We start from the raw sequence: 27,843 nt of genomic DNA, 5'->3' as shown, positions 1-27,843 counted from the left end.
CATGTTAAAACCATTAAATAATTTTTAAAGGATTTTGATCTTAATAACTGTTATGGTTTCTGTGAATGGTACACTGCTGGTAGCAATATTACATTTCTCTCTTGGATATTTGCAATAAATGCATAAAAATGCATTAAATGCATAAAAATGTTTTCCATGCTTTCATCTATACAGTAGATTCATTTGTAGCAGTTTACTCAAAAGAAATCATTCAGAAGTAAAAAATCCAGATGAAAAATGTTTCCTGTAGCTTTAACAACAACAAAAAATTGGGCACATCTAAGATGAAATGGCTTTATAGTCATTTGGGCTTAGAGTAAGGGAGACTAAGAAGGCTAATAAGCTATACAGAAAGTTTTTGTAAGCTTGATGGTAAAAGAGACATACTGGATATCACAACTAAAGGCAGTTCTCTGCTTCCTCAAGATTGTTTTCTTGAGGTGAACACGTAGGTCTTTTGGATCAGCACCCTCTTTTCTGAGGAACTGCCTTCCCCCACACCAGTCTACATGGTTATAATGAGAGAACAGGCACCTACTGCAATCTGGGCCTATTGCTCCTTTTCCAGGAAGTTGCAGATTTGGACTGAGAGGTTCTAGGTGCAGTCTGGTTGCTCTCCTGACTGGAGCTATAAACTGAGAAACTGTGGGAAGCCACATCCAGCTATGTGAACAGAGCCTGAGAGGAGAGGAGAGAGGACAAGAGCCAAAACAAAAATGGAAAAATGGAAAAAACAAGCAAAAAATTTGGTAACCTGCATATCTAAGAATAGTCATAAAAAAGTAAATTTGGTTATTTCTACTGGAAAGAATAGCATACAACTATTAGAAGTTAGACTTTCGAGAGACTTCCCTGGTGGTCCAATGGTTAAAAGTCCATACTTGCAACACAAGGATCCTGGGTTCGATCCACTAGAACCCACAATTAAGATCCCGCAGCCAAATTAAAACAAAAAAGTTACACTCTTTGAAACCTACAGTGTGAAAAATTCTTTTGATGGAAGAAACATTATATATAGTATTAATGAAAAGAAACAGCTCACAGTGGAGAAAATATGGTGTATCTGGGTTTAAATTCTACCCTTGATACGTGATTAAGGGTCCTTGAACTATAGTTCCTTTATCTTTCTGAGTCTTAGTTCTTCTCTATAAATAGGATATTTATCTAATAAATTGTAGAATTAAATAAAATAATATTGTCAAGAGCCTAACACAGTGCTGGCTCATAGCACAAAATTATACATTTTTATTATTGCTGGTATGTGAATAAAGTATATGTGTATTAGTATTTTATGTATATTTAAATTGAGATTATTATAATTGTGTTAAAAGTGATGAAATTCTAAATGTTGTGAAATAAAATTGTTTTCAGAATATAAATGTTTAAGGAAGAAATAACTTATTCAGGTTAAAAATTAATGGTGGAACCCCTCATTTTTGTTGCAGTGTGGTATTGTTTAGGGTACACTGACACCATGTTTCCATATTTCAGAGCTGTAGATCTGATAGTGTTCAGCCTTTCCTTTTTGTAAATTAGTGAATAAAAATAAATGTTCTGAAACTTGAGAGTAACGAGTCATTGATGGATCTTCCTTGCCCCTTTTCTTTAGTCTCATGATGTTAGGCAGTGTAGGGTGAGTGAGTACATGTACATGGGTAGGTGTATGTTCTGGAGAGTTGTTCTAGTGTTCAAAAACATTGGCTTTTCCCACCTCCCAGGATGGTGGAAACACTGGAAGTGAATGGTAAGGGATCCTGCCTGAAAGCATTTTAAATTATGCCCTTTGCCAAAAGGCAGATTAAATTGTGAAGGCAGACAGTAAGGTGTCTTCAGTTAAAGGTGAGAACAGAGGTAGGGATCAGAGAGAGAGAGAGTGTTTTGTGTATAGTACTTTGCCTTGAGAAAATGCCATTATGATCTAGGAAACGTGTTGCCAGCATGGGCTGCTCTCTGAGTCAAAAAAGTAGTTTTGTTGTATGGTACAATTCTTTATGTATATTTTAAATATTTCAGGAGCCACTGGAAGTGGGGAAATGGTCTGTACAATATGTCAAGAAGAGTATTCAGAAGCTCCCAATGAAATGGTTATATGTGATAAGTGTGGCCAAGGTAAGCATTGATTTGTTTTAATCTTGTGGAAATGTTTGTTATATACTTAATGCCCCTGTTGATGATTAATGATTAAAAATTCTTTACATTGGTAATTTGAAGCTCTTACCATAAGTTTAGTCATCAGTTATAAATATATTAATGTAGGAAAGAGAATACTAAAATGCCTTCTTTAAATTGTGTTGCAGTATTTATTAATAAAATAGAATTTGCTTTATGCTTTTTTTGATATTAAGGGTATCATCAGTTGTGTCACACACCTCATATTGATTCCAGTGTGATTGATTCAGATGAAAAATGGCTCTGTCGACAGTGTGTTTTTGCAACAACAACAAAGGTATCTTTTAAGTGTTTTGGGCTAATGCCCTAAATGGAAATTTGTAAGGCACTATCAACGTAATGATTGTGTACGTTGAAAGTTTATCTGAATGAAATGAGCAGTCAGTGCTGGGTAGAAAGAGGTACTGCTTATTGTTTGACTAATGATGCTTAAGTGACTTGCAACTATTCTTGCACTTTATTCTGATAGTGGTCTTGGAATTGGGGCAATAATTTGAAAGAAAAGACAATAAAATAAAGATTATTATTGGTCAAACAGTTTGTGATATGGTAAGAAATTGAGAATGAAAATTTCTTTGGAAGTTTCAGAAGCATTTTAAAATTAGAGAATTATATTTAAAATTTTATCCTTCACTCTTTTAAATAACTTTTTCCCTCTAATATAGAGGGGTGGTGCGCTTAAGAAAGGACCAAATGCCAAAGCATTGCAAGTCATGAAGCAGACATTACCCTATAGTGTGGCAGACCTTGAATGGGATGCAGGTCATAAAACCAATGTCCAGCAATGTTACTGCTATTGTGGAGGCCCTGGAGAGTAAGTAAATACAGATATTTAATGCCCTTAATTTTTAATTGCTTATATTGTCTACTTTATTTTTGTTACTGATTATGGTATTGGAGTGATAGTGAATTGTAAATGCATGAAAGTATCAGTAAAGAAAATTGGGGAGGATTAGAGACCATAGTTTTATTTATCTACCATTAAATGTTTGCTGAATAAGCGAGCCAGCAAACAGTTCTAAGAATGCTTAGAAATTTACCTTTAATTTCTGATCACTAGTTCTAGTTCTGCTCTTTGAAACTAAACCCATGCCTCTTACTTTTTGTAGAGGTAGCTCTTAAAATAGTTAAGTCCAGTAATCATATTTCCCATTCTCTCAGTGACATACCAGGTGTTCTCTCATCTAGGCTAAAATCTCCATTCACATCAAACATTCTTTATGAACTTTGTTTTTATTGCTCTTCAGTTTTTGAAAGTTTACTCTTGAAATATGGTGCCATGATTTCACAATGCAGTGTTTCCAGGAATAGTCTGACAATATAATGAGGCTGTTAAAAGTTCTAAGTATTATGCTTCTGTTATTGCAAGGAAAGATTGTGTTACCTCTCTTTGGTTGAATATGTCCCATCATATTCTTTTGGCTTATTCTGGGTTTGTTGGTGGTTGACTAAAACTTATAGTTCTTTTTTTTCATATAAACTGATATTAAACCAAATTGTGTACCATGTATTTGTGCTACACATAAAAAAATGTTAGTGAATAACTTTACATTTAACTATTTAAATTATAATTATTGGTTTTTTAAATCTTATTGGATTCCATGTTTCTTAAGACAGAGGTGCTCTCTAGAGGATGCAGGGACATATAAGTTGTTCAGTGCTGAAAACATGAATAAGTGAACATATAAATTATTTTTATTTCTTCATTCTACCTTGTCTCTGATCTTATGGAATTTTTATTTGTGGTTTAACATTTTTATAATATTTTTCAGTTTTTGGTCTTTTGCAGATTTGAAAAACATTATGTCTGGTTTCTTTAAATCATTTATAAAAGAGATACAGTGAAAAGAGATGGATCTTTTTCCTTTAATCATTTATACCTAGTGTTTTGAAAGTGAAAGTGAAGCCTCTCAGTCATGTCTGACTCTTTGTGACCCCATGAACTGTAGCCTACCAGGCTTCTCCATCCATGGGATTTTCCAGGCAAGAGTACCCGAGTGGGTTGCCATTTCCTTCTCCAGGGGATCTTCCCGACCCAGGGATCAAACCCAGATCTCCCACATTTCAGGCAGATGCTTTACCCTCTGAGCCATCAGGGAAGTTTATAGACATTATTTTATGGAGCAGATTATTCATTGTTCTTTAATCCCTTGACTACATGAACTATGTTTGATATTGCTAACACTTTAACACCTAACAGAGTACTTGGAAAATAGTATTCATTAGTTTTTTGCCTTACTAGTAGTTGTCTTGCCTTTGCATGTAAATGGCTTAAGATTAATGGTGGGGCTCACTTAGTGAGCAAAAGAATTTGAAGAAAAGGTATTAATTTGGTGGCAAATAAGGATATTTATATATTAAAACCATGTACTAACTAAAAAGAGACTTACCTTCAGCTGAAGATTCAGTTATAGTATGTTCAGCTATCTGAAAGAGGACAAAATCTGTCACAGAGCCTTTATACCGGTGGAATCTTAGATTAGGTTTGTTAATTATGTTAATCAAATTTATTAAATTGCTATACTCCTTTGCGTTATAATGAACAAGAATAATGGAAACACAGTGAGGAATAAAGTTGCCTATGGTCATTTGGTATATAGGACAAAATAGCTCTACATATTGGTGACCTCTGAGACTGTTGATGTGCAAAAAAAAAATCACAGACTTGTCAAAGATCCTTTACTAATTTAGGACCCATGTTTCCCAACTGGTCCAGTGGCGAAGAATCCACCTGCGAATGCAGGAGACTCAGAGACATGGGTTTCATCCTGGGATTGGGAAGATCACCTGGAGTAGGAAATAGTAACCCACTCCAGTATTCTTGCCTGGAAAATTTCCATGGACAGAGGAACCTCTCAGGCTACAGTTCATGGGGTCGCAGAGATTCAGACACTACTGAGTAACTAGTTGTGTGCATGCGTGTGTGCACACACACACTCTTGTTAACCAGAAACAGTAGACATAGCTTTCAAAAGCTTATAAATTCTCAAGAATAAAAAGAGAAGGGATGATGTAGTCAATATTAATAAACTTTTTGGGAAGGAAAAAATTTAACACAATATTAGAACTATGATGCTATAATCACAACTATATTCTGCACATCACTTTTGTCGTGGTTTTTTTTTAACCTTTACCTCATGAAAGGTAGTAATTTTAATTTTAATCTTAAATTTTTTTGTATAGCTGGTATTTAAAGATGCTACAGTGCTGCAAATGTAAACAGTGGTTTCATGAAGCTTGTGTGCAATGCCTTCAAAAGCCAATGCTATTTGGAGACAGGTGAGAGAAGGGCATTTGAGCATTACTGACTCATTTATTGTTTGTTTGGTTTTTTTTTTTAGCTTTTAGAAGTTGTGTGTCTGTTTGCCTTTTCACATTTCTAAAGGTTTTTTATTTTTTTTTTTCAAGTTTGATTTGGAAAAGGTTCAGCTTAGAGGGAACATATTGTTTAATATACTTAAATTATACATAATTTTAAAAAATGTAATTTTTGTGCTTTTGGATATTATTACAGAAAGCTTTTAAAGTATTTGACCAGTGATTATATTGGTACCTATTGCCCCACAATACTCTGTATTATTCTCATTGATACCTTTTTAAAAGAAGATCAAATAGGTCTCATGACAAGCAATTGGAAAAGGCCACAGAACCTTGATGCACAGTTTATATCTTAGATCTAAAGAATGTCAGATCTAAAGAATGTCAAAAAATGTCCTTTTTGATTAAGAGAATGTGAAATAGGGCTCTAGGAAGAAAAGTTATATGTAATATCAAAAACCCTAGGTTTAAATCCTAGTTTATGCAGTTTATTGTTTTTCTGACCTTAGCAAAGTCAGCTTGTCTTCTGGGCTTATTTTACCAGATTGTTTTGGACATGTAAAAGTAACAGTGACTATAACATAAGAGAGCAGCCATCACAATTCTCAGTACAAACAAGTCATTAGTAAGCTATACTTATATGAATCTGTATGTGAATTCTGAAGGTCTCTAATGGTTAAAAAAAAACTGATCCTGCCCCCCCCCCCATATACAAACTGTTTCATTACTTGTCATTACTAGAGAAGAAATTCTTTACAGTGTCATGATTCAGATTATATTTTGCTTTGTGTATCAGTCCTTATGTCAATTGTAGGATATGTACTTGCTGAATATTAATTTTAATTGGTAAATAATTTGTATGTACTCTTGCTTGCTCAGTTACAACTTTCTTTTTCTTTAGATTTTATACATTTATTTGCTCTGTCTGCAGTTCTGGACCAGAATACCTCAAACGTCTACCATTACAATGGTAAGTATGGACCTTTCTATTAAGGAGCAAAAGAAGAATTGTGTTTTAAATCTACAGGATGAAACTTTTCTATATACATTTACTTAGCTTAAAGAAAAATTTGTTCTTTATGCCTAGTTTTTTTTCTTTTCCTTTATTTATCCTCAAGCCTGATGTTATCTTTCCCAAAGGTTATCTAGTTTTATTGCTAACATAATAAGGCCATTCAGTTTCTAATGGCATAAAAAGTAACTTTGAAATATCTTTTAGATCTTCAAAATTCTTATTCATGTTTCTAGTTCTTTTGGGCCTTCAGAATACAGTAGAAGAGAGAAAGGTCTTATAATATGCCAGTTTCTGCTTCAGTTAAGTAATCCTTGGGCATGGGAAGTATGATGAATTTTGGAGATTTACTGAAAATGCTTATAGTAAGTACTTAGATGTTTTTGTTAAATGTTTTACATATTTTAGGAAAAGATAGGATTTAATTAATGAATCAGATAAAATCTGTTAAAGTGTGATCCATTTTATAGCTTATGTAGTAGTGAAAACATGAAATTTTAGATCATAAATTACTTTTAAACATCAGATTCTCTTTTAAGAAATCAAATATCTTAAATTTTAGTTATTACTCAGGATAAATTAATGTTTTTCATTTATTTTCATATAATGATTTATTGTGAATATGACATGATATTAACCATCTGTTCATCTAAAAACTTTGGATTTTTTTAATAGCTGGTTTTATAATAATAATGTGTGATTTAAAAATAATAACCAAAACATTATTTTCATATTATTTGATTATTTTTGGATTCCAGGGTAGATATAGCACACCTATGCCTTTACAACCTAAGTGTTATTCACAAGAAGAAATACTTTGATTCTGAACTTGAGCTTATGACATACATTAATGAAAACTGGGATAGATTGCACCCTGGAGAGGTAGGTGGTCTCAGAGCTAATATCATTAGCTACTTAATGTCTTTTTTACTTTGTTTTTGTTGAAAGCAGCTAAGGCACATGTGCAAGCCATACATCTAAAGTAGCCTTGTATTTTTAGATAGGGAGAAATAACTTTGGTGAGGCTATCAGGATCAGCCCTCATTCTCCTGTTTGTTGCCTGTTAACATGAGAAAAAATATAGGAGGAAATAAATTACTTAATTCTTCCGTTTTCTGAAGTGAGAATTGCTGTAGCTGAAGATAGAAGGGAGGGAGAAATCCTTATTACTGGGTATCCTATGGTTCCTCCTTCTTTTCTTCTAAGTTTACTATAAACTTAGAGAGGTAATCAACATTCTTCTTTTCTCTCTTTTTGGTACTGCCTTTTTTATCTTTGACTTTCAGGAATAGTGGGACCTGGTAGTAATGTTAGAAAAATAAGAGAATGAAGTTACCTGAATTGAGGATTATCCCTCTCATTCTCACATCTCATTTTTCTTTTCATTTGCAAAGTGTAACCACTCTTGCTGTTTGTGAAGAGTTTTGTTTCTTTTTATAAAAAGCAATATAAAAGTTAATGCATGTTCATTGAAGATTAAGAAGAAAGTAGAGTAACTTTAATATTTACCTTTTTAAAGATTTATTTAGCATTATTAAAATATAGATATTAAATGTTAAAATACAGATACTAAATTTTTTGTTCTATAATATGTGGAATAGATGTGTGAATTTTAGTCATGTGTTACTTTTTGAGGCAAAAACTAAACTGATATGAAATTTAGGAAGAATTTCTACATCTGTAGCTTTTAGACAGGCAGTTTATAAGGTTCACATCAAATAAAGTATCAAGTTTCTGTTGTTCTGGGGGTTTTATGAGGCATCAGGGAGTGCACAGTACACATTAATTAAAAGTAGTAGGTCAGTTGTATAAAATAAACACCTGTGAAATACTTAGATTTTAAAATCAATGATACTAAAATCAATTGAGCAAAGATTTTTGAGTGTTAGAAATTAGATTATAATATTCTCATTAAGTTTTCTGTTAAAAGCTTCTTTTAGATGACTGGAGAAAAAGTGAGTGAGTTGTAAATATGATAAATTTTAATAAACTGATTAGTAATGGGAGAAGAAAATATAAGGCACTGTTAATGTATATTGTTCTTTATAGTCATCTGAATATTTAATGTCCTTATACATTAATTTGAAATACTTTTCTTCCTAGCAGTGATTCTTTTAGCACTTGATATGCAGATATATCTATATTTCTGTTAATACACTTATGTTTTACGTGATTAAAGTCTGCATTGCTTACTTCATGTAGATAGTGGGCATGCATATAAAAACTCAAGTTGTTTATTTCAAATGCTATCATTTTTTATTATAATAAAAATATAACTTAAATTTATTGAAGAAGCTGAAAATAGAAAATAATAAAAACTACAGGCTGTTTTTAAAGAAATGAGTTCAATTTATGAATTCTAGCTGTCTCAGTTTCAGCTGAACTTCTGCTATATATCAGAAAACATTTATTTCAGCAATAGGTACATGTTTTATTTTCTGAACCCTATGAGATAATGTCTTACATGTAAGAAATTTCAATTTCTTATTCTTTGCCCCAAATGGGAAAATATATCTTTATTTAAAAATTAAGAAAAACATGATTACAATCAAATATAACTTCATAACAAATGTTTTACTTTTCTAAGGAGTGTTCCCATTTTGAGGAGCCATCAGATTTATTATTAGAAGAAGTGACTAGTCATTTCTCATTGCTCTTTTTCCACATTAAAAAAAAAGAAAACATTCAGATTTAATAGGTTAGTCATCCCATTCTCTAGTTATTTATAGGTGGAAGTTCAGGTTTTAATTTTCTGTATTAATACTTTATATCTTAATATTGTAATTAGTTTTTAGAGTGAAGTTTTAATGATAAAGAGACCATAAAATTTGTAAGTAGTATTTGTTCATTGATATTCATTTAGTTTACTTTTAAATGTTTGTGATAATAGAAGCAAAGATAATATAGACAATGTATTATTCCTAATTATTAAAGTAGTAAATCTTTGGCTAACTGAAATTGAATTGCAAATTGAGTTTTGTTACTAAAAATTAGATTAATAAAATTTTCTTTTTGTTTATATTTGTATTAAAAATCTTTTTATAAAGTAACATTAATTATAGTTATCTGAAATGATGTAATAGACTTGGCCCTTCGTATCTGGTTGATTCTCCATGGTTGGAACCGAGGGATACTGAGGGCAAACTGTACTTTCAAAACATGTGAATTACTGCATCTAAGTATATTACAGATACACCTCAGAGATACTGTGGTTTCAATTTCAGGCCATGCAACAAAACCAATACGCTATAAAGCAAATCACAAATTTTTGGTTTCCTAGTGCATATAAAAGTCATGCTTGTATCACACTGTAGTCTTTGTGTGCAATAGCATTATGTCTAAGAAAAGCAGTGTACATACCTTAATTTAAAAACTGGGACTTCCCTGGTGGTCCAGTGGTTAAGACTTCACCCTCTAATACAGGGTTGTGGATTTGATCCCTGGCTGGGGAGCTGAGATCCCATATGCCTCCTGGCCAAAAACCCAAAATATAAAGCAGGAGCAGTATTGTAACAAATTCAGTAAAGATATAAAGACTTTAAAAATGTCCACATCAGAAACATTTTTTAAAAGTAATGCTGTTGCAGGATGGTGCTGACAGTCTTGCATGAGGCAGTGTTACTACAAACCTTCATTTTGTAAAAATCGTAGGATCCGTGATGTATAGTAAAGTGAGATACAATGAAAGGAGGTATGCTTATATTGGTTATTTAAGTACCTTAGAATACTGAAGTCATTTTGAACATCAGTTCTTATTATATATGCTGTAGACTATATGAAAAGATGTTTACGCTAGAATTTTAGAGAGTCCATTTTAGAGAATACAGTTGATTGTGGAAGTACACGGAGTTGGGGTACTGACCCTCTCTGCCATCAAAAATCACATACACCTTAGAGTTGGCCTGCCCTGTCTGCAGTTCTGCACCTGTAGATTCAACTGTCTGCAGTGTAGTATTGTAGTATGTATTTAGTTGGGGGAAAAATCCATACATAAGTTGACCCATGCAGTTCAAACCCAGTTGTTCAGAGGTCAACTGTATATCCTTTCATACTGAAAGGTAAGGTTTAACATATATTATATATTTTCTTTTTTCTTGATTATTTTCAGGATTGCTATGTCAAGAGAAGCTGAAACTTTTAGAACATGTTAGAATACAGTGATAATTTCCTTATGTGATCTTGGTAAACATCTTTGAGAGTTGGTACCTTCGTAATTATCATATAGACTAAATCTAGTATTTGAGATCGAAACTACTGTGTTTTGAATTTTTTTTTTTTTGAGATAGTAAAAATATTTAGTATAATTTGACACCCCAAATAAAAGTTGCTTAAAATTTTTACATAGAATGAAGTGTTTAGAATGAGGTTATATCAGATTGCTTTTGGAAGTTACAATGAGATATTAATACTTTTTGAAATCTGCCTATTATCATTTGTCTTTACTTCCTAATATGATTTGAAATTTCAGTTTCATAAGGACAGCCCACTTTTCTGTTATCTGTGGTCTTAAGTTTTAAATACTTAAAAGGTTGATAGAGCAGTGGGTTGAGTGCTACTTGATATAGGGAGAAAAGCATAGATAAAATGAAATACTATGGCAGAAACAATGTTTTGGCTAGAGAAAAATATAGTAGAGGTGGTGTAATACTTTTAAGGGAAAATTATAAGAAGTCTGGTTAAAAGCAGTACTTGGGGTCTTGAGTTGTATATTAGCGTACAGAGTATATGTTGGTAAACAAATTACTTAAGCTGTTTGGCATACTGAAGCCTAGGTGGTGTGGAATTCACTGAGGCGTGTTTTATTGAAGGGAAGAGTTTTAACTATACGTAATAGCATGTATTGCTGTACAGAAATACATAACCCTGAAAGTGAAATCACAGTGTGAGATTAGTGTCAGTACAGGGAGGAACAAAAATGTTTCTTCTATTGAAGATCTATATTATAAACCTCATGGTCAGATGGAAGAACAGAATATGATGCTCTTCTAATACAGATTATTTGATTAACAGTGTAATATTTGCACACTCTGTTTTCAAAATACAGTGAGGGAACCTTTGAGTGCATTATGCAAGTTGAAATAAACAGTCCTATGCAAAATAATCCTGGAGTACTGAAAGAACTTACAGGTAAAATTTGAATTCTCTAGGCAAGAATATTGGAGTGGGTAGCCATTCCCTTTTCCAGGGGATCTTCCTGACCCATGGATTGAACCTGTGTCTCCTGCATTGCAGGTAGATTCTGACCCACCAGGGAGGCCCAGGAAATCATAGAGAACGGGTACCAAAAGAAAAAAAGACAGTTTGTTGTGATTTTCAAAAAGTTAAAAGGAGTAGATTTGAGAAATTCCAAACTTTTGTTGTTGAATGTCAGCAAAATTGTAGAGCAGATTTTTCTTGTGAAGAATTAAAAAGCAATCAGAAAAAATACCACTAGTTTAATAGAGTAAATTATGTTAAATTTACTGAACTGTAAATTTAAATTAAATTTAAATTTATGTTAAATTTAAATGAACTGAACTGAACTGAATGTGAAATAATCAAGTGATGGTGCTGCTAAAAACCTTAACATAATCTTAATACTTAGCCCTCTTCAGTTCAGTCATTCAGTCGTGTCCGACTCTTTGCGACCCCATGAATCGCAGCACGCCAGTCCTCCCTGTCCATCACCACCTCCCGGAGTTCATTCAGACTTACGTCCATCGAGTCAGTGATGCCATCCAGCCATCTCATCCTCTGTCATCCCCTTCTCCTCCTGCCCCCAATCTCTCCCAGCATCAGAGTCTTTTCCAATGAGTTAACTCTTCGCATGAAGTGGCCAAAGTACTGGACTTCCAGCTTTAGCATCATTCCTTCCAAAGAAATCCCAGGGCTGATCTTCAGAATGGACTGGTTGGATCTCCTTGCAGTCCAAGGGACTCTCAGGACTCTTCTCCAACACCACAGTTCAAATGCATTAATTCTTCTGCGCTCAGCCTTCTTCACAAGTCCAACTCTCACATCCATACGTGACCCCTGGAAAAACCATAGCCTTGACTAGACGAACCTTTGTTGGCAAAGTAATGTCTCTGCTTTTGAATATGCTAATCTAGGTTGGTCATAACTTTGCTTCCAAGGAGTAAGCGTCTTTTAATTTCATGGCTGCAGTCACCATCTGCAGTGATTTTGGAGCCCCAAAAAATAAAGTCTGACACTGTTTCCCCATCTGTTTCCCATGAAGTGATGGGACCAGATGCCATGATCTTTGTTTTCTGAATGTTGAGCTTTAAGCCAGCTTTTTCACTCTCCACTTTTACTTTCATCAAGAGGCTTTTGAGTTCCTTTTCACTTTCTGCCTTAAGGGTGGTGTCATCTGCATATCTGAGGTTATTGATATTTCTTCTGGCAGTCTTGATTCCAGCTTGTGCTTCTTCCAGCCCTGTCAAATACTTGAAGAACTGCCTTGTATAAAAGAGAATCCAGGAAGGAATATTTTGTTCACCCATGGAATGGGCTCCTTCATTAGGTTTCATTTGTGGTACTAGTTAAACCAGGGTTGCATTACTCTTGAGTACTATTAAAGGGATTACAGTATTAATGAAAACTTGAATTAGGTGGATATCTCAGGTCTCTTTTGGATTATAAAGTCCGAGTCCATTATTTCTCCTTTAATAGAAAATTTCTGTCATTGGACACTTTAGAAATTACAATAGGAAGATGTGGTATGGTTAAGGAGAATGAGCACCAAACTTTGCTTTTCCTCTTAAAGTACCCAATATAGGCTCACAATGGGCTCTCAGTGAATGTTGAAGGAATATACTTAATTGTCACTTGGGTTCAAATTCTACCTCTCTAGCTAACCAGCAGTGTGAATTTGGGCAATTTAGGTTTATAGCTGTTGACTAATTGCTAAAATAAAAGTAGATGACTGTGAAAGTCTCTTCTACCTACTGTGTTCTATTTGACAGATTTTTTTTTACTTGAAGGTCTGAACTTTGGGAGTTTCAGCTGCTAAATAAAATTACTGGCAGTCATTTTGAAAGTCAATGGTGATATTTTGGAAAATTTTTTGTTGTTCATTTGTTTGAATTTTTATAGCTTTAATTGGAGATGGTCTTTTATAATTTAATTTTTTTTCTGTTGGGCCCTAGTCTTTAAACTTTGAAGAAAAGGCATAAATAACTCTGAAAGAAACTTTTTTGAAAGAAAATAGAATATTTTTCAGAATTGAATGTTTATATTTTAAAATGGTGTAAGATGATAAAAACGTACTGAGTCACTTTGGATTTTAGGCTTAACCAAAGTCTGTAATTGGTATGAAAATAAAATCCCCAAATTTGTTATTTTTTCAAAGTTACAGAGGTTGTTGGTTTGTGTTAGAAGTATTGGGAAATAAAATGACATGTTTATCATTACTTTTTATATTCTTTCCTGTTAATATCTATTAGAAGCTTTATAGTTGATATTAAAGTAATTCTAATGTATTATTATTTTCCCAGGTTATAGAATCAAAGTAAATTCAATGATAAATAATAAAATCCCATTTTTATTGTATTTTACAGTTTATGGTTCTTTCAAGCATACCATTTTATCTATACAAGTATTGATAGTAGTAAAGAAACTAGTAAAAGATTTATACTCTCTTTTTTATATGTGAGAAAACAAGATTTGAGAGGCTAAATGGCCTTAAGTCACAAAGCTGGTCAGTGAGCACCTGAAATAAGAAGTTTGATCTTCTGACAACTAGTCAGTCAACTTTTCTTTTGTATCACATTGCCTCTCTCACCTGTATATTACTAATCAATGAAATTACAGTGCACTAAATTGTTTTTTTGATACTTCACAGCTGGCAGACACACCAAAATCTGAAAGATATGAGCATGTTCTGGAGGCATTAAATGATTACAAGACCATGTAAGTTATTTCATGTATCCCTATGAGGGAGATATTTGGTAAATATAAGGAATAATAGCATTAAGAATTGTGGGATTGATGTAGAGTTAATACATACCATTTTAATGTCCTCTCTCAGAGTAAACCAGTGATTCTCAAAGGTTGAAGAGGGGAGGAGCAGTTCTCTGGAAATGGTGGATGGAAGGCATATCAATATTTCAGGGGAATTTGGTCAGTTTAGTTGAAAAAGCATAATCAGTAATGACTTGTTCTTATAATTTAATCTGCTGAAAGTAAAACAGAATCATATTAGCTGGTAGGAATATGCAGAAGATAGGGGGATATATTAAAGAGAAGATAGGTTTTTAAATGATTGAGGTCTTCTATGATTTTAAGTTTAGTTAGTGCCGTCTTTAGGAATAGTAGTAGTATTAGTGATCTAAGTTTTTGATAATTAAGTGACATTGATATATTCTTATATAAATCTTTCCCTTTTTTTTTTAAAGGAGCATTTCTACATCTCTTAAAAATATTTTAAAAAGGCAATAGAAATAAAATGTATATGCTGGTTTCAACCAGCTATTGAATTATAACATTATTGTTTGTAACATGTTGCTTTTTTTGAACTTAGCAACATTTCCTCATTAAAAAATGTTATAAGTGGTCAGATCTTTAGGACAACTTAAAAAAGCCATAAAGTTACCTGAGCAGTTACTGTGCTGGTAAAAATACTTTATAGGACAATGAATTCTGTAATCCCAATTTAGTGTGCTAGAAATACCTTTGTTCCTGCTATGGTAGAAATGGGAGCTCTGGTTTCTCACACTTACATAAAAGTTGAATGGCAATCCAAGCACTTGGTAGTGGTTCTTAGGCCAGGCATCCTCTAGTAGAACTAAGAGGGTATTTTAGAGTAAGGACTCTAAGGACTTTGGGAAAGGATTAGAGAACATATATTTCAGAAACCCAAGCCCACAAGAAATGTCACCTCTGCTCCAGGTTATTTCCAATTCCAGATCTGACATGCTAGACACTCCTTTTATTTACTGGGCCTCTAGGATTGATGTACTTTTTCCAAATGCTCTTACCTATTTCTGGCCAGGGTTTCTCTCCTCACTGATTCACTCTGAAATAGAATTCTTTTTTCCCTAAACCTTTTTTGAGGTGTTTGTAACAGATAAGACTAAAAATATGGAAAAGCACATTGAGACTAAAAAAGACACCACTCTGTACTCTTCTTTCTTTAAAAAGTTAGATGCTACATTTTAAAAAGAAAAGCAGACATGTGTTCTCCCTTCTAATACTATTCCTCTCTCCTACTCCCCTGTCATATCCTACTGTGGACTGGCTCTGGGGCAGATAAGAATCCAAGAAAGCAAAGGGAAAAAAACAAAAGCAAGGGGTGGTATTGGATATACTTTCATGTGTTTTACGACTGAGGGTCTTCCATGTATATGTGTTCAGTTTTAAATTTTTAGTTAATTTTTTTTAAACTTTAGGTTTATGTCTGGGAAAGAAATAAAGAAGAAGAAGCATTTGTTTGGGTTGCGAATTCGTGTTCCTCCTGTGCCACCAAATGTGGCTTTCAAAGCAGAGAAAGAACCTGAAGGAACCTCTCATGAATTTAAAATTAAAGGCAGAAAGGCATCCAAACCTATATCTGAATCAAGGTAAAAGTTGATCTGTGGGTTAGTTTTTCTCTTTAGCTCATTTGTAACTAAAAAAATTTTTTTGTGTTACTTAGCCTCATTAGTATATTTGAAAGTACAAGTGGCAGTGACCCTGATTTGTTATCCTATTTAAAATTTCTTGCTTGAACAAGGTATAAAGAGTTAATGCTAGATGTTTATTTATTTACTATAGATCTAAGGCTTTCCAGGAATAGGCCCTATTGATTTTGTTCACAAACAGCATAAGTATCTATTTGTTTGTTCATTTCTCATTCGTTTGTTCATTCATTCTATTTATCAAGCACCTTACTAAGTGCTGGAGATATAATAAGTAAGACCTTCTTTCTGCCCTGGTGGGGTTTACATTATAATGGGGAAGAAAGGTGGTAAACAAAATAATTATAGATCATGTTAATACTGTTTAGGAAATAGCAAACAGATTTAGACTGTACTGGGATGGATAGAGATATAGCGGTCTTCTTTAAGAAGGCGACTTAAGAAAGCCTGTTTATAATAATATTGAAGCTGAAACTTTAAAGAATGAGAATGACCTAACAATGTGAAGAATAAAGGGAAGAATACTTCAGGTAGCAGAAATAACAAGTGTGAAGCTATGAGGCATGTTCTAGGAACTTACAGAAGGCTACTGAGGTGTGAACAAGGGCTGGAGAGAGTAGTATTGGGTACTGGAAAGGTTGGGTGGGGCTTGGTCATGTGTTTTGTAGACCTCATAAAGAGTTTCGGTTGTTTTCTCAGAATAATGGGAAGCTATATAAAGATGTATGCACACTGAATTATCTTTTAAAATACTTCTTTGGATCTGTTTGGAAAACAAATTCTATAGAAGGAAGAGTAGAAACAAGAAAAAATGAAGACTTTGAGTTTTCTAGGTGACAGATAATGGTGGCTTGTGCAGTTGTAGGTGATAGCAGTCAAGTAGAGAGGAAATAGATTCAAGATCTCCACTGGAGGAATAATTTGTTGGCTTTGCTAATGAATTAAATTTTTAAAGGAAGGGTGAGATAAAGTTATACAATGCCCAGATATCTGGTTTGAGCAACTAGTGATTGGTCGTGTCTGTTACCAAGAACTGGAAGAATAGATTTTGATGACGTGAATAAAGCATTCTTCTGTTTCAGACTTACTGAGTTCAAGATTCTTATGAGGAATATCTAAGTGGTAATGATGTTAGATACAGGCAATTGGGTGTGTTCAGTCAGGAGCTCAGGACCCATGGTAATAAATTTTGAAGTTGGTTTATAAAACCATGAGAATGGATGATATTACCTAGAGAGAGAAAAGAAGAGAATGTGGCCCAGAATAATGTCCTGGTATTATTTAGAGATTTGGAAGAAGTGAAATAAATGAAGATGACTAGAAAACAATCATTGAAATAGGAGGAAACTAGGAAAGTTTGATGTCATGAAAACCAAGTGAAGGAGAGTGTTTGAGAAAGATATGGGTCTATTAAACAGTACTGAATGTTGCTGAGAGGCAGGTTAAGATGAGAGAAAAATGTTTATTGGATTAGATAACATTTTGTTATTAGTGATTTTGACAAAAACTATTTTTCTTAAGTGTTAAAGGTAAAAGTCAGGTGGAAGTGGGACAGTATGATCGAGTCTCGCACTGCTCAACTTACTGTCAGAACTGGTCTTTTTCTACAATTAGGGACATGGGAAGATTCAAAATAATGATGATGACAATAATACAGGAAAAGGGAAAAAAGGAAATACTTTTTAAGAATTTTGAAAGAATGAAGAAAGTGGGAAGGGTATGTGTGGTCAATTCTCAGAAGTAGTTTCAGTGTATTGTTAAGGGAGGGAAGTAGACAAATGGAATGGAAGCTGAATCAAGTGATGGTTTTTAAAAAATAGATGTAAGACAATTGTAACCTGTTTCTGTATGTCAGTGGAGGAGAATGGTACAGAAGAAAGAGGTAACTGAAGATATTATAAAGTCTTTGAGGAGACATAAGGGACAGGATGTGGGAATCTAAATGTGGGATTGGCCTTCTAAAGCAGGACTTAACATCCTTCTGTTGAAGTGGAGAGAAAAAGAATATGAGTACAAATGCTAATTCTGTGATGACTGAAGTTACTGCCTAGTAGCTTCTGTTTTCTCAATGAAATGATGAGGCAAAGATAGCTGAGAGAGAAATTTAAGGAGCCAATACATAAGGTATAAGTTAATCATGTTGGAGAATAAGAAAAAATAATTACAGAGAGTTGTCAGTGTAATAAAGTAGATAGTACTTTTTTTTTTTAATGAAGGAAAAGAATACTATTCCTATAACTTTCAGATTTTTATTATTAATCTTTTTCTAGCTTTGCTTATATTATAAATTAGAAAAAAGATTTCCACAATCTCTCTTGTCCCTATTTTGATTTCGATAGGACATTCTGTCTGTGGTAGTTATCAGATTCTCATTTGATGTGACCAGATAATGGTCCAACTTTCTCTAAAGGCATTCTCAGTTCATTCTGGGCCCTTTGTATGAATTGGACTAAAGGGTACTTGCTTTAGTGCAGGGGTCCTTTGTAAATGTTATGTTGATCATCCTGCCAAAAAAATAAATGTACACCCCACCCCATCTTATTCTTGGATAAGATTTTGGATTATAGTTCTAGTTACACTTTCTTCCTCTGCTTCTCTACTTTCTCTTTCCTCGTACTTCCACCTTTATTTCCCCAGCCAGTTTGGTGTGGAGGAATAGCCATTTCTTGTTTTCTCCATTCACCTCTTTCTAGCTTATTATATAAATCTGTTCCTTTACCTTGTTTTTTAATTCAGTTTTTCCTGGATAATGTTATTGTAGCACTTAATCCATTTTATTATTCTGCTTGTATATATGTTTATTGTCTTCTGTCTATACTGTGAACCCCTTAGTGTGTGTGAAAGTCACTTAGTCATGTCTGACTCTTTGTGACCCCGTGGACTGTAGCCCCCGTCAGGCTCCTCTGTCCATCAAATTCTCCGGGCCAGAATACTGGAGTGGTTAGCTGCTGCCTTCTGCAGGGGGTCTTTCCAACTTAGGGATCAAACCCAGGTCTCCCACATTGCAGGCACATTCTTTACTATCTGAGCCACCAAGGAAGCCCAAGGATACTGGAGTGGGTAGCCTATCCCTTCTCCACAGGATCTTTCTGACCCAGGAACAGGGGTCTCCTGCATTGCAGGTGGAGTCTTTACCAGCTAACAGGGAAGATCTCAAACTCCTTAGTACAGGGAACATTTTTGTATTTGTATTGTTAGTATTCCCTTTATATGGAGATGTTTATTGATTAAATGAAATAGATGTTCTGTGTATTGGTATTTGTCATTCTTCCCTTCTGTTAATTAGATATGTTCTTGACCTATTTCTTTTTTTCCCTCCTTATGCTTGATTTTTTCCTTTATGTCTCCAAAATGGTTTTCTAAAACTTTCTAATTTTTTCCTTTGAATGATTCCCCTACATAATATGAAGGATTCCTTCTTTACATTCTCCAACCTCTTTCTGATTAGCATCATTCAGGAATCCACAGGATATTTCTATCTAGAGCTACTGTATAGGGACTGAACAGTTTTAACATAAATACTTCCTGACTCCATGAGGTTAACTACTGAATTCATACTACTGAATTTAGTACTAAATTCTTGGAACATCCTCCAAGTACCTACATAGTAACAACCTAAATGAAATAATTGAACTTAAAGGAGTTTTGAAATCTTCCATCCAATACAGTAGTACTTTTTTTGTTTGTTTTGTAAAAAATTTTTAGGTGATATGTATTTTTAAAAATTGTTATTAGAGAACATTTTTCCTTTAAACCTTTCATATGTAAATATCTGTTTAAGAAATATTTATTCAAATTAGAATATATTATCTCTGAACTTGACTAAACTTGTAGATTCAGCTTAACTTTGTTTTTATAATCTAATTACTACATAAGTAGAGGTTATGACAGTTTATATTGTCCATTGTCTTTTTGTTTTCTTTCTGCAGAGATTAAATACATAATGGTTTTATGTTTCAGGGAAGTAAGCAATGGCATAGAAAAAAAAGGAAAGAAAAAATCTGTAGGTCGTCCACCTGGCCCGTATACAAGAAAAATGATTCAGAAAACTGCTGAGCCACCTTTGGTAAGAGGATATATTGGTATATGTTCTCAGAGAAGAAGTCTGCTTGAAATTACTGAGAAACTAATTTCTTTTCATTACTTGTAGAAACTATTCTTTAAATTTTTGTTTTTCTTTTCCAGGATAAGGAGTCAATTTCAGAGAATCCTAGTTTGGATTTACCTTGTTCTATAGGGTAAATAGAAAGTTACTTTTGCCTATCTTAGGAATTTTCTTCTTGAGGGGGGGAGAGTTAGTATTTCTATTGTTATGTAATATAGTTGTTATACCATTTAAATTCTTTTGTCTCAGGAGAACTGAGGGAACTGCACATTCATCCAATACCTCAGATGTGGATTTCACGGGTGCTTCCAGTGCAAAAGAAACTACCTCGTCTAGTATTTCCAGGCATTATGGGTAGATATTTTATGTTCTTATTCTTAACTAATTTTCCTCTAGAGTTTTTTTCTTTGTAAAATGATGATTAAATACATTTTAAAAAATTGAAAGTGATACCAGTTTGTCTTGCAGCTTTTGAGATGTAGTCTATATCTTAGGTTGTTAATATTCATCTGAATATTTTTACTTTTCAGAGCACAGATGTTAAAATTTTCAGATTTGTCAGGAATTTTGCTATGTACACAAAGAAGAGGTATCCTGGTGTTTATAGATGTGCTCTTTTCTGTGAGACCTTTTTATACTTTTAATATACAAGTGTGAATTTTTTTTTTAATAAGTTAGAATCAAGCACACAAACCTTTTTATTAGAAAAAGGATTTTAAATTCAGGATTTTTTTTTTTTATCAATAACAGACTTTCCCTCTAGTATTTTTTTTTAACCTAACTCTTTAGAAAGGCAACTTTTTCCTGAAATCTGATGTATCAGGTAAGAAAAATTTAGTTTATTTGGGGCCAGGGCCATGAGCTTGCAGATTTTATTCTTCCCTTTGTTTAATTTTTGTTTTCACAACCAGGGATTCTGTTAAGCTTATGCACATTATCTTTTTTTTGTACATTGTCTTATTTAGTTTTTAAAACAGTCTTTTGAGTTGTTTCCATTTTATAGATAAGAAAACTGAGACTTAGAGGGTTTTTGTAACAAGCCCAAGATGGCATGTTTATTAGCAAATATACAAAACTGGGGTTTTAACTTGGGCAGTATGATTTAGACTTCTCTGGCTATGTTATATTTTGACCTTGTTTTATAATATCATAAAATCTTTGAATCTCTGAACTCAAAGCTTGTCTTGTTTAGTCCCTTCACTTAATCTCTTAAGAGAACACAGAAGATAAGAGATTTAAATTTGACCAATATCATTTGAGCTATACCAAGGGTATAGTTTAGGCTTATTTCAATTTATTATATTACTTAACAATAGGCCTACAATTGATAACCAAGAGAACCTTTATACTGGTTCTGCCATCAGTTAAAGCATATGTAAAGGTGTCTTTTATGTAATAGGTACTTATTAAATATTTCTTGCACTGAGTGAATGAATGAATGAACTTTCTTCTTTTTAATGATAAAAATGTTGACAAGATCTGACTTAAAAATCCTCTTGGTAAGTAAGAATTTGCCTTGTTGGCTTCATAAATCAAAATTTCCTCTGATTCTTTTAAGCTTAATAGTACATAGTTAAGGAAGAAAAGCTCTTCAAATGTCAGCCCCAAGAAGGTGATTGAATTTAATGAAGGCGAGTGATAATCCATTTCATATAGCATTTGTTGTTTTGATTTGGCTGATTTTTGTGTCAGCAAGGGTAGACAATTGTGGCCTTTTTTGTTCTGTAGATTATCTGACTCCAGAAAAAGAACTCGTACAGGAAGATCTTGGCCTGCTGCAATACCACATTTACGGAGGAGAAGGGGTCGTCTTCCAAGAAGAGCACTCCAGACTCAGAACTCAGAAATTGTAAAAGATGATGAAGGCAAAGAAGATTACCAATTTGATGAACTCAACACAGAGATTTTGAATAACTTAGCAGATCAGGAGTTACAACTCAATCATCTAAAAAACTCCATTACCAGTTATTTTGGTGCTGCAGGTAGAATAGCATGTGGTGAAAAATACCGAGTATTGGCTCGTCGGGTGACACTTGATGGAAAGGTGCAGTATCTTGTGGAATGGGAAGGAGCAACTGCGTCCTGACTGTAGGACTGAACATTATGTTCACTGCACTCTCATTTTCTGTAGGTACAATTCAAAACCCTAAAGGAGTCTGGCTTTTACTATCTTTAAAAAAAAAGGTTAAAAAAATCACATAAGATGATACTAGCCTTAACATGTACTTGTCAATGTTATGGATATTGTCATAAAAAGATATCTTTTAAAAATCAGAGACTTAATTTTTTAAATCTTAAGATTTGTAGAATGTTTCTAGGATAGGATATTAAAAATGATTCAAACCCATGCATGGTGTTAGATAATTTTTCTAATTATTCCATTGAGTCAGTTTTTGTGGTTAGTGGTTCTCAGAGCAAACTGATCATGTAGATAGATAGCACAAGTATTTGGAGAAACATTGTCTGTTTTGTTACCAAAATGTTGGAAAAAATTTATTTCAATACCTTTTAGAAGTGCAGTGTATATAATGCCTACTAAAAGACTGTAAAATACTGAAATTTTCTTTCAAACAAAGTGTAAAAAATATATTGAGCCTGTAAATTGCTCTGTGACTAGACTTCATTGTCGTCTTAATATATTCTTTGCATGTGCATATATATACACACATGTGTATATATATGTGTGTGATTGACTATGTGACCTATGCAATACAAATTATGGGAATGGGCAGCTTTGGAGTATATATCCCATAATTCTTTTTTCAGGAATAGTTGCAGTATTTACACAGCAGCATTTCTTCTCAGGCTTTTATTGGGTGCTGTTGCTTGCTATGTATGAAGAGAAATGTGTCAAACAAGTTTAGTGTGTTCTGAAGAAGGGTGTGAACAACAGTGTTCATGGGCTTTTTCGAATGCTTTTCATTATCAGTCCTTGTAACTCAGCTGTTCAGTACCTAAAACAAATTCAAATAGTATGAACATTATCTCCTACTAGAAGTAACGTTTTCAAATTTTCATGGCACATTATGATTGTAAATGTCTCTCAGTTTTAACAGTAAGTCTATAGGAATCCCGTGAAGATTCCTGAAATGTCTGTAGTAACTGTTAGTCATGTTGAATAAGTGTAGTATGAACAAAGTATTTTATTGCACAGGGTTAACAAACAGTGTTGCCTGCGAGGCAGCTGCTGTTTTATTACAACATTACCTCTTGTTTTTATGAAATGTACCAAGATTTAAATTGATAACTTTATTTTACATGTGTTTAAAAAAAAAAAAAAAAAAACAGTTTCTTTTATCACCAGTGTTAGAGTTGTCTTCTGTTTCTTTTTGTTTTGTTTATTTGTTTTCTTTTTTAGCCAAAGAGTAAACAGAAGAATATTCTTATTTTGGTGGCTATTCATTTTACTCTTAAAAGTGATTGGTGGATTTTAGCCTAAAAATTGGAGAGTTTGCCACCAAAATGAAAAATATGTAAAGTGTAGTGATTACAGAGCGGTTAAAAATGTGGGTTAGTGCTTATTTATTCCATTGATTGATTATTTGACTGTTTATAAGAAAGTTGCTTTATTTCTTTAAACATCTTCAAAAGATGACCTTTTCTTGTCACATTATAGCCAAAAGAAGCAGAGAACTTCGTAGTCCTGCATTTGGTTCCTGGTTGGCCAGGTATAAATGAGCTTTACAAAAGTGCAAATTAAGAACTGTCACTTCTGTTTACCTCCACCAAAACTTGATTTTCCCCTAGCTATTAATTTAAAGTTGCCTTTCCTGCAGCTGCAATATTTTGAATACACACAAGAGTTTGTGTTGATTTTGAATGTTTGTTTATATCTAGGGGTAATGGAAAATGTAAATCCGGTGTAACCTTATTCACTCCACCTGTATCATATTATTTCATTTTCCCCAAAGTCCTTTAATTCTAACTGAACACCAGCAGTATTTTTAGTAATTCTTTCTTTAGCATACTTGGAAGATGATTTATTAAGCTGAACTGTCTTTAGACGTAATTATTGTGAATGTCTGTTTTATTTTATCATGGTGGTTCACATGGCTCTGATGTTCAGTTTGTATTTTTGGAATTGCTTTACTTAGAATTAAAACAGACGAACATTAAATGTGTGTATTTTTTAAAGAGCTAATGAGTTTTGCTTCTGTATTTTGCTGAAAATACACACTAGTGCAGTAGATGGCTGCTTTCATCTAGCCAGGGAGCTAAAGAGTTTCTAGTTCTGTTGTAAATACGTTCACTTGAGTTAATCTTTATAAAACTTTACTTTCATTTTCCTCTTGTCCTCCCAATAAATACTAATAATTATTACATGCTCATATGATCCTCTGAAGAAATAAATTATGTTTAGCCAGCTTGTACACTTTATACTTGAAAGACAAGGTATCTATCTCCCTGTCCCCAAACTTCAAAAAAATTCAGCCTTTCAGCTGTTTTCTTCTTACCTATATAGAAGGTGTTAGGGTTTACATAAAAGGATTTCTTTTTTTCTTTTTCCTGAAAAGCTTTGCCCCAGGCTACAGAAAGAAAAGATGTATAAATAGTATACCTTATTCATTTTTACTCAAATATATTTTATAAATACCCTAATAGTCATGGATAAATATGGATTCTAAGGCCTTTAGGTGATCAAACAGAATAAAAGCTATCAGAGTTATTCTGTCAGTTCTAATGTAGGAGTGATGAAGTCAGATCTTATCTTGTTGGATTTATTTTGTTACTGAATGTTTAATAGAAGTGAATGTTCACTGATATGTGAGTTTGAGGGTATTTCTTCTTGTTTTATTTGCTATTGTGTTTTTTTTAGTTTCTATTGTGTATATATTAAGATTTCTGTTAGTGTTAGGGTAGAAATAATTTTTGGGCTATTTGATTGGAAGTTTTTATTAGGTACTATTAAGTTTTGGTTGGAACCTGATCTTATTTGTATAGTTATAGCAAACTTGTACTCTGGTTCTAGGGTTGTTTGAATGAGAATATAATGGCAAAGGAAGATGTCTGTGTTACGTTGGACTACCTCTATGAATATACTTCCAGAAGTCTCTTTCAGTTTCTTCTTTGGCAGTTGACTAGTCATGTTCTTTCCTCAGGGAAATAAAAACTTGATAGTTAAATGTAAAGTGAGAATTTTATCATGGAATTTGTTTATAATTAGTAGCAGTTAAGAAACTTGATACCTGTCTGATATAGATTTGGAGATGAAAGAAACTGTGAAAGCAAACTGATTGGCGCTCTAAATAACAAATAGATGGGAGCAAGTAACTTTTAAGTCATAATATCAAAATATCTTGGAGCAGTAAATAGATCAAAATGTAATACTGTATTTATATTTAAAGTTAGAAGAAGGTGGCAAATTAAGCAGTTCATTCTTTTTTTCTCCCCTTGCCTCACTTTTACTCAATAAAATCTCTTTCTGCCTTTTTTCCTTCTTTTGTCCTGTGGCATGTTGGATCTTAGTTCCGTGATTAGTGATCAAATGGGTACCCCCTACATTGGGAGAGCAGAGTATTAACCATTGGGCCACGAGCAATGTCCCACTCTGCTTTTTACCTATGTAGTTTCTCTTTGTTGGAGATGATGCTTGGATGCTTAGTAATAACTCCTCACTTTTGCAGTATCTTCAGGGAATGTGATTTCTTGTTCAAGAAAATTTTCCACTAGATTTAAGCAAGCCAACAAATGAATAAAACCTTCATAGATGATAAAATGTACTTATTGCATAAAGCAAAACTATGTCCTGTTTAAAATCATTAATTTCTATTCCTTATATTTAATGAAAGGTATTCAGTCCTTTTTTCCCTTCTACCTTACGACCTGCTTTCCCAGTTAGGGGGGAATATTTGTGCCCTAAATGGGCACAACTTGGTTTAGGGGTAGGGTTGGAGGAGCCAAAAAAATCTTAATGATTTTTAGCCCTCCAGAACTCAACTCTATCTGACAGAAATCTTTATTCCTTATTGTTTACTTTTGTTGAGTTTTCTTGAATATTACAAGAGCAGCACTGACATCGAAGTCATGGAACATATACAAGATAATTTTAAGGTCAATGCTGGCAAATGTATAGCTATATTCCAGAGAACTTTGTTTAGTCTTGAACTCACTTAGTGAGAGGTGGGTCTGCATATGCCTGTTGGCTTCCACTGACTCCCTTGTGAGTTTTATTTATGTTTGATCCTAAGTACTTGTGTGTGACTTGGGCTTGGAGAACCAAATAAAAGTAAAGCTCAAGTTTATTTAACCCATCATTAACTATGTTAGGTGCAGAAAAGAAAAAATATTGAATGTTGAATGAATGTCAAATGAATGAATGGAATATCTAGCAGCTAGTTCAAAGTAATTTGTTCATATTAAGCAAAAATTCAAAATAAGCTCACCAAAAACAGATTTTTTTAAGAAATTAAGTTTTTCTAATGTTTTACTTTTTCTGAGAAATACCACCTTTGAATAATTTTAAAATATTTAACTATATTGCTATTGTTATGTGTTTATAAAAATGGCACATGTAAATTTAGAATCAATTTTTAGAAGTAAGTAACATTGAAAGTTACTCATAATGAAACTATAATAGGAGCATCCAGTATTAATAGTATTATTGTACATACTTGGTGAGGGGATTAGAATTTTCTCTACAGAACTACTGGAATGTAAGGAAAATTTTCCTGTACAGAATTTGAGACAAAAAAGATTTTGTGAGAATTTGGACCCCCTTTGAAAACATGTGAAGCTTGCTTAGATATATCTGAAGTTAAACTTCCTTGAAGAGACCAATGAAAGTTTAAGCAGATGAAGCTTTTCAGAGAGAGTTTTGACAGGGAACGGCTATTGATTCATGAAAGATTGAGGCACACTTTTGGTTCTAGCTGTGTTTCCCTATATTGCCAAATCTCTTCTAGAACCCAAAAGCATATCTGTAAGTTCCATTGATATTTTTTTCCCCTGCCTTTGGTATTATAATTTTGTGTAACCACATACAGACTTTCTGTGTGTTTCTTACCTCTAGATATAAGTTATCCAATGAAGAATTATGTCATAATTGATACCTCTTTATAAACCATAGTTACTATTAAAGACCATAAATGTTTAAAAATGCCACTTCATTGAAGATTTTTCTAGTTATTAAGTGCTTCATGTTTCTAACAACACCATTCTTAGCATGCTAACTTTTTCCTAATTACTGAGAAATTGTGAACATTCATTTATTTTATGTTGCTGTAATATGGTGATACTTTCAGAGATCTGGATGTGGGTAGGGGACTCTAGTCCTTAATCACTTAGGCTGTGTGATGCTCTTACATTTGTCTACTTTTCACATATCTTTTGTGTTAGTCCCAAGTTAATAATACATATTTATTCACAGTGTATTGAACAGCTTTCTCCCTATTTGTTCTCTCTAGCTTCTAAACGTTACTAATTTACAGTAGACTGGGAAGAACTTTAGTGAGGTTTTCCGGAACAAATAGATAACCACTTCAGTAAAAATTTAAACCTTTTTCTACCCACAGTTCTGATTTGTTTTTAGAGATTTTTTTTGATGTAGACCATTTTTTAAAATGTCTATTCAATTTGTTACAACTGCTTCTGTTTTATGTTTTGTTTTTTGGCAGCCTGGGATCTTAGATCCCCAACCAGGGATT

General features: G+C 33.3%; 1 protein-coding gene across 5 annotated transcripts in view; it reads left to right on the top strand.

The window, feature by feature from the left end:
* Positions 1–24,336, top strand: part of MTF2 (metal response element binding transcription factor 2) — a 73,644-nt gene extending 49,308 nt beyond the window's left edge. For 4 of the 5 annotated variants that reach the window (XM_061411173.1, XM_061411172.1, XM_061411177.1 and 1 more), the window contains 12 exons: positions 2,014–2,109; positions 2,346–2,446; positions 2,835–2,983; positions 5,353–5,448; positions 6,389–6,457; positions 7,258–7,381; positions 14,322–14,389; positions 15,868–16,038; positions 20,056–20,161; positions 20,281–20,333; positions 20,450–20,554; positions 21,929–24,336. In XM_061411173.1, the coding sequence (XP_061267157.1) occupies positions 2,014–2,109; positions 2,346–2,446; positions 2,835–2,983; positions 5,353–5,448; positions 6,389–6,457; positions 7,258–7,381; positions 14,322–14,389; positions 15,868–16,038; positions 20,056–20,161; positions 20,281–20,333; positions 20,450–20,554; positions 21,929–22,286 (1,496 nt within the window). In that variant the 3' untranslated portion in view covers positions 22,287–24,336. The other variant, XM_061411174.1, reaches the window with a different exon arrangement.
* Positions 24,337–27,843: the final 3,507 nt, after the last annotated feature.

Source organism: Bos javanicus, chromosome 3 (genome assembly GCF_032452875.1).
Source record: "Bos javanicus breed banteng chromosome 3, ARS-OSU_banteng_1.0, whole genome shotgun sequence".
Classification (NCBI taxonomy): Eukaryota; Metazoa; Chordata; class Mammalia; order Artiodactyla; family Bovidae; genus Bos; species Bos javanicus.
Note: the sequence above shows the minus strand (reverse complement) of the source record. Positions and strands in the feature narration are given on the sequence as shown.